Source organism: Microcaecilia unicolor, chromosome 4, assembly GCF_901765095.1.
Source record: "Microcaecilia unicolor chromosome 4, aMicUni1.1, whole genome shotgun sequence".
NCBI classification, from domain to species: Eukaryota; Metazoa; Chordata; class Amphibia; order Gymnophiona; family Siphonopidae; genus Microcaecilia; species Microcaecilia unicolor.
In genome coordinates, this window is record NC_044034.1 from 155166043 (window position 1) to 155174129 (window position 8087).

Below are 8087 nucleotides of genomic sequence, written 5' to 3' on the forward strand. Positions count from 1 at the left end.
CCACTTCAGGCAGGAAAGATGGGGCTCTTTCCTGCCCCGAAGAGGTCACTAGATCACCAGAGCAGTACAGTAAGGTATGGGGAGGGGAGGATAGGATAACCTTAGGGGGTTTGACAGGGGAGCGGGGTGGAGGTGTGAAGCGGGCGGTATGTGACAGGGGGCAGGGTGAGGTGTGGTGGGGTGGGGCATGTGTCCCCATTTTTAGGGGAGCAAATATGGTAACTTTACGCTAGCCCCAGCACATGTCTTCCTCACACATTGAGGCCACTTTTAGCGTGGTGCTAAATGTCCCCGTTTTCCATGATTCCTATTAATGGCCATGCACTATTTTCCCCATTAGCGCTTGATCATTAGCGTGTGAGCACTTACCAACATCTATTTTCTAGGCGATAACCACGCATTTATCAGTGTGCGACAACATAGCTGCGCTAACCAATTAGTGCAGCACATGCCTACCCTCTGCCCCCTGAACACACCCCAGCGCTAAATAATAAATTCTATTTTTTAGCATGTGGGTAGCATGCACTTATCCCAAAACTACCACGAGACACTTGATGTGTGTTACTATCAAATATATTCCATTAGAAATCATGGGCTCTTAGGTAAATAACATTTTTGAATGTCAATGCAGTGGACCACTATAATGAATTAGCATATAATGTGTATAAATATATTTCATAATTATTCATTATGGATAGCCTGGAAACTGAGCATTCTTCAAGGACCTGAGTTGCACACCTCCATCCTTTCTTATTGTGTGATGCAGAGAATTTCACCCCCTCTCAGTTCTCATCTTCCATTTTGAACATTGAAGGATGCATCTGAGAAGCTGGCATTGAAGGATGCATCTGAGAAGCTGGCATGTGGCAGCAACTGTGTTTATTCCACCTTGACACTCAAAAAGAAATTCTTTCCCAACCCATTCCCAGAATCAAAATGTCAAGAAATTCATTTTCAACTCCAATGTTCCATAGTTGATTTCTCCTCTCTAGGTGGAAAGTTTTATGAACCAAGAAAAATAATGGGGGCCAGAATGTAGTTCAGAATATATTGCTGATACCAGTGCTTTTCTTCACAGTAGATTTACAGATCAATATAAAACGTTCAGGCCAAACTGCTCTACATGCTGAGGCACCCTGATGAACTGCAAAAATAAGAATAATGTCATATGATAGAATATAGTTGGCGTAACTATTCCCTCTAAGTTGAGTGGGAGTCCTCCACGTAAAGTCCTGCCAGTGGAGGGTACTGTTTCACATTTTCAATAGTGAGGAAGAGGTAAGCTCTGTAGGACTCCAAGGAACTTGACTGTCCCTACTGATTGAAAACAAAATATTGAAGCACCTCCCCCCACTGGCAACAATGCAGTCGGAAGACTCTCACTCCGCCTAGAAGAAATAGTGGTTGGTGTATCTCTTCCTTGATTGAGTTAAAAGCATGATTCTTATGATCTTGTATACCTAAATGTCAAACACTGTATGAAAAAATTCCTTACACCAGCGGCGTACCAAGGGCAGGGCGGTGGGGGCGGTCCGCCCCGGGTGCACGCCACTGGAGGGGTGCAGAGAGCAGCCGCGCACCTGTCGGCTCCGCTGGTTCCCTGCTCCCTCTGCCCCGGAACAGATTACTTCCTGTTCCAGGGCAGAGGGAGCAGGGAGCCAGCGGAGCCGAGAGCCACGCGGCTGCTCTGAGCAGCCAAGAATGCACCCGGGGGGGGGTTCATATGCCGGGGGTGTGTGTGTCATTGTGACAGGGGGGGGGGTCGTGCTGCACCCGGGGGGGGGGGGGGGTGCGCATCGGCGATCCGCCCCGGGTGGCAGCCTACCTAGGATCGTCACTGCCTTACACTAACAACTGGGGAGCCTTTGAGATACAAGCACCAGGTGCACAGAAGCCAGTTCAGTGTGTGCTGAGCACCCCTAGTACTGGGCAAGCTCCCTCATTGTATCTAGGGAGGGATAATTTGCATTGTGTTTGACATCCCCAGTCATTTTGAAATGTAGGCAGGTGTGTAACGGTGCAGTAACTGAAGGAACAGTGAATATTGAGTACAAAAATGTTCACAGTCTGCGGCAAATGCCGGACTTCCTCTTCCCTTCTGGTTAATATATGTGGTTAGCTGCACGCAGTGGCCAAGCACCTGTAAGTTGGTGTCATGGTAACACACACACAGAGGAAGTGAAGGCCCGGAACTGAAGGGTCTCCCAGTATGTGACTGGGGGCTGACTGATGAATGCTTTAGAACAGAACTTGAAAGCCATCCAGGTCAGTGAATAATAATTGGCAGGGTAGGGCGAGGTCCTTGTGAAATTATTCTGTGAGTGCACAGAGCATGAACGGAGCAGAACAGGTTAGAAGAACCATTTGAGAATAGACCAGTAGTAATACCAAATGACCAGTGGTGGTCAGATATTTTGCCAAACAGCAATGGCATGGTCAGTATGAAAGACCTTTTACTGGGTAATAAGCTATAGGGTTCCAACTGGGCCCTTTCACCTAGTTGCCTGCTGGCTTCCTACATGGCACCTATTCTATAAAGCAAAATAGATACCTACATTCCTTTACAGAATTCTATCTTAACTAATTAGATACTTGCCTTTAATTTAGGTGTGAGCAATTACACCAGCCATAGTGCTGGTGGAAGAGCTTGAGCCTCAATGCAGAGACATTCACATATCAGGCCGGCTCAAGCTCCCCTCAGAGCTACCAAGAGAGAGAGCAGGGCCCAGGGCAGGGCCACCACAGCCACCACCCCCTTCCCTCGGGACGCAGCCGCCGCCGCCCCCCCCCCCCCCCCCCCCACTCGGGATGCAGCTGCCACTGCCGTCCCTCGCTTGCTCAATCGTTCAGGCAGCATTGACCCCCCCCCGCCCCCTACCTGCGTCTTCTCCTCCCTGGCCACCAAGGGAGGCCGAGCACTGGGGTCTGTCTCTCTCTTGCTACTGTTTGCCGGGACTGGGTTATCGCGTTAACACAATCACCTTGGAGTCCAAGCCTGGGGAATTTTGCTCTCCCTGCCCCCCTCAGCAGCCCTGGCTACCCTCCCCCAGCCTTTAAAGGGACACACACACACACACGCCCTTCCATTATCATAGGGTCTTTTGGGCTACTAAAACAGTGCATAATTAGGAATGCCCAGTTACAGAATTGCCCTTTAATGACTATCCTAGTCAGTTGATATAGTCACTTAAAATCACTGTATCTGACCACAAAATGTAATGAGGTTCATTGACTGCAATGACAAACTGTTCTAGGCATCTTCTTTCTGCATATTTTCCTTTGTCTCTAAAGATGAGCAAAATAGAACTGCCTGGCATTCCAGATGAGCACATGAGCTAGATTTCAAAGCAAATGCATTTTGGCTGCTATTGATCTGAGAAAAGGATTGAAACTTAAACAGCTAATCTAAAAATATTATAGCTTATTCTATCAGGGAGCTCCATTCAGTACAACTTAGGGACCTATTCACCAAGCCGCATTAGCCCCCAGACTCTATAAATGGCACCCAGATTTGCACGCAATCCTGAGATCAACACACAAATGAATTAGTTAACAAACTGTTAACAATCAGTTATTGATGTTAATTGGCTCTAGTTTGGATTAGTGCATGGATCTGGCTGCATGCGATTCTACAACAATCCACACCCAAATCCTCTTGTGTGCAGACTGGGGTATTCCAATGAATTATGTGCGGTGTTATAGAATTTGGGGGTGAACGCGCGAGTTGTTTGCCAGGATTTATACCTGGTTTCAGCTGGCAAAAAACTTCACACCCAAAATTGGGTGTGAGAATCCCCACTAGGCACTATTCTAATACAGGGTTGTCATCCTGAAGTGCCCTTTATAGAGTAGCCCTGAGCACTGATTTTTCCCAATGCTTATTTTTCAGCGCCATTTACTGAATCCGGCCGTAAGTGTTTGATGGTCTCTGTGGCAGATCATGCATGACAACGGCATTAACACAAACTAACCATTAGTAAATGACTCCTTATTTTAATCTGTGCTAACAGTACTGCACATAAGAACATAAGAATTGCCATACTGGGTCAAACCAAAGGTCCATCGACCCCAGTATCTTGCTTCTAACAGTGGCCAATCCAGGTCGGAAGTACCTGGCAGAATCCCAAAGTGTAGCCTGTTTACAGTTAATGAATCTAATGATTGCATTAAACATCTCATGGAAATTCCCATTCGGGGTAGTGGTATAGACAGAGGGTTCAGATTCTATAAATGGTGCGGAAAATTTGGCACCAATAAAATTCGGTGCTCAATGTAATTCTATAGAGGGCACTTTGGGATGAGCACTCTCATGTTGAGCACAAGGACTTATGCCAGCGGAAACCTGGTATAAATCCTAGCACGCAAATTGGACGTGGATCCCTGCTATTCTGTAACACTGCACACATATTTTGTGAACACCCCTGACTCACTTATGCCCCTCCCATGGTCGCACCCCTTTTTGAGTCGCATATGGCCCTATTTAGGCACACATTGACACAGCATAATGCGTAGCCAGAGCAGTGCCCAAATCATAATTAGTGCCAATTAAGTGCTTTTTAGCTCCAGTAAGTAAATCATCGGAGCCCATCAACTGATTGTTTTGGGTGACCTGTATAGAATCTGAGGGGGGAGAGGTTGTTAGTCTGCATTAACTGCTAATGCAGCAGATAATATGATGCATTTAACTGTACCTCCATTGCTCTGTGTTGACTGTACACAGGGGTGGCCTGACCATTAGGCCAGCTGAGGTGGGGGCTTCAGGTGGCACTCTTCCGAGAGCGGCATTTCCCTCTTCCTTCTTCCACCCCATTCCCTGAGTTTACCTTCTGTCTTTATGTACCAAAAGCCAGCAACGGCAGCAATTCCCATACACTGTCCTGCCACCGGCACCCGCCTCTTCTCTTTACTGTGGCCCGCCTCTCTGATGTAACTTCCTGTTTCCTCAGAGGTGGCCGCAGTAAGAGAAGAAGACAATAATGGAGACAGGGCATTGTATGGGAATCACTGCCACCGCCGGCTTTTAGAACATGGAGAAAGAAGGTAAACTCGGAAATGGGGTGGAGGAAGGAAGGAAGGAGATGTCAGAACTTGACCTGGGGAGGGAGTGGTATCTCAGCCCTTCCTCAGGCGGCATCTTGCCTTGGGCCATTCCTGATTGTATGGCTGCCTTTCCCAAAGGACTGGGAATGCCTCTGGCAGTTACCAGGGCCACCGAGAGGGGGGGCAGGGGGGGACAAAATTCCCCGGGCCTCCAAGGGGGACCCGGCACCGCAGTCCCCGTTCTCACCCACCCGCCCTCGGCTCCGTCGACAGCCACCCTCTGGGCCCCCTGCATTCAAATCACAGCGCCTTACCTCCATGTGAAAGCACAGTGGCAGATCGCCTCCCTTCGGGCCTTCCCTCCCTGTGTCCCACCCTCATCTGATGTAACTTCCTGTTTCTGCAAGGGTGGGACACAGGAAGGGAAGGCCCAAAGGGAGGCGATCTGCCGCTGCGCTTTCACACGGAGGTGAAGCGCTGTGATTTGAATGCAGGGGGCCCGGTGGCGGATGGAGGGGGGCTGTTGATGGGGCTGGGGGTGGGCAGGTGGAGACTGGGGACTGCAGCGCAGCGGCCTCGGGGGGGCGGCGGCGGCGACCTGGGGCGGCCTTGCCCCGGGTCCGGCCCAGTCTCTCGGCGGCCTTGGCTGTTACAGCACAGGTGTTGCACTTAACATCCCTTAACTTTGGTTGTTAATGCATGTTAGGTGCAACACCTTAGCTCAGCTTAGTAACTAGGCCCCTTCATGCTAATCAAACTCTTGAAACTTTACTAGCATTCCTGTATATATATGAGCCCCATTAATTCTGCAGAACTCTCTCTTTGAAACAGATGTGGACATAAGAAAAAGCTGGTGATAAATGGCAACAAAGGACCAGTGGAGGATGGGAGAATGGAAGAGGTGAACGGAGAAGCCAGCAAGTCTCAGGAAATGGTGCACCTAGTACACCAAGAACACACGAGTGACACAAGTGGCAGATTAATGTCAGCTGAGCAAGTACGAAATCAACATCAAGGGGACATGAAAATTGGGGTGTGAAACTTTTCATCTTGTGGAAAGAAAGAGAGAGAGGAGGTGGGATAGCATAATCCTAATATGAAACCAGGACTGGAACTTTCAGATGTGATATGCTACTGACGCTTTCTGGCATAATTTCTTTTGTATTATCTTTGTCAGTTTTGATCGGGTCCAAGTAAAAAAGTAGTCTTCTGATAGATCCCTCTCCCTTCCCATTCACTGCCCACCACAGTGGTTCCTCTCCCTTCACCAGCTCCCACCTGCAGGCTTCTGCAATCTATCCTGCTGTTTAGGATTGCAAGAAATGTGATGTGCTTTAGCAGCAAAACCTCTAATAGGAACAAAGGTGCAGCCTGCCTTTTGACAAGACCTTTGGAAGACCAATGCTAGAAGTGTTTGGATGCCTGTAACCGCTGCACACAGAACTATGTCAAAATGAATTAGGGGAATTGATTCATAAAGCAGCCTGTTGCCTGGCAGCCAGTGGGTACTAGCAGGGCTTTCGCGGGTGGTTTTTAAAAAATATATATAATATATAAACTATGCCACATGAGGTGTAAAAAATTTCAGAATGCTTTCTCTGGGGGGTCCCACATTAGTATGCTAAAAGAATTTTGTATAGTGATTGATTTGCTTTATTTAATACATGTAAATCCATGTTTGTGTACAGGTATCTGGGGAGGGGAAGGGGCTAGAGGACTAGAACAGAAGTGGCATTACCTGTAATATAATCACCTTACTAACTCTTTGTTAACTCATTCCGTTCTTACGTGATTTTCAAACACACCGTGGAAAAGCAACTTCGTTTGTTCTGTACTGGTTGCATTTCTGTGGTCATTAGTTCTCATAAAGACTGGGATTTTGCTAAAGAAGGGTTCTGTTTCAGTGGGTATCCAAAAGGAGCAGAGCTCCAGTACACTCATGGCAAACTCTAATGGATTGTGAACTTTCGCAGAATGGAGGATGAGTTGACTCCGAAAGATTGGTTTCTTTGCCTGCTTTCATTTTCATCTCATTTCCTCGAAGGGCTAATGTAAGCCTTTAAACAAACAATAAAAGCAGAATAAAGAAAATATCATGCAGATGGACAACTAAAGGACAGTATTTCTGTATCCTAGAATAATGCTTGGAAAGCTGTTAGTAAGCAAAGCACTGCTACCCAAGGCAGAAGCAGGAGAGCCTAGGAAGGACATGAGGTACAGGTATAGATTCCTAAACATGATTGCCTCCTTCTGCCAAGAATAATTTATCCAGTTATTGTTCTTAATTACTATTATTGAAACAATTTCAATTAACGGCCTCTTTCAGAATATTTGCCGTTCGCCTCTAACGTCTGTGGCTCACACTGGCTTCTTGCCAAATGAAAGCAAAGTGAAATGACCACAGCCCAAAGGCAATTTTATATTATTTAAAATTTATATTCACATCACGCTGATTAAAAAAAAACATAATAATATTGAATGCTGTTTGCCACAAAGTGGGAAAACATGTCAAGACATATCTAGCTAATATTTGTAAGACTTGTCGAATGGGAAGGCTACCTTCCCGTATATTTATTATGGAATTTGTTTTATTGTTTTGGCTGCAGGGATAATATAAATAGAAACACCTTACTATAAATCTTTTCCTCTACCCTTCCACATGACAGGTTATACATGAGATGTTTTGTCTAGCTATCTATATAGAATGGTGCTATTTGTATCTAATGCAAATAACTAACATTCTGTTTCCAATTAATATCAGTAGCTGGTAAACACCAGCAGGCTACACCCTCTGGATTGAAGGCAGCATTTGATGTGTCTAGGTACCGTCAAGCAGTGCCACAGGGACTTAGGCATCTGGATGTGCAGATAACAGCCTCAATAGTTTTGGGAGCTGTTTACATTGTTACAAAGTTGAGTGGCAGGACATTATTATTATTATTAGCATTTGTATAGTGCTACCAGATGTACGCAGCGCTGAACACCTGACACAAAGAGGCAGTCCCTGCTCAAAAGAGCTTACATCTAAATAATACAGACAGACAAGA

At 46.6% G+C, this 8087-nt stretch overlaps 1 protein-coding gene across 1 annotated transcript in view; it reads left to right on the forward strand.

Annotated features, from left to right (window-relative positions):
- CD44 (CD44 molecule (Indian blood group)) overlaps window positions 1-8036 on the forward strand; it is a 132327-nt gene extending 124291 nt beyond the window's left edge. Inside the window, 1 exon segment of the mRNA XM_030202432.1 lies at window positions 5872-8036. Within this exon segment, the coding sequence (XP_030058292.1) occupies window positions 5872-6079 (208 nt within the window). The 3' untranslated portion in view covers window positions 6080-8036.
- Window positions 8037-8087: the final 51 nt, after the last annotated feature.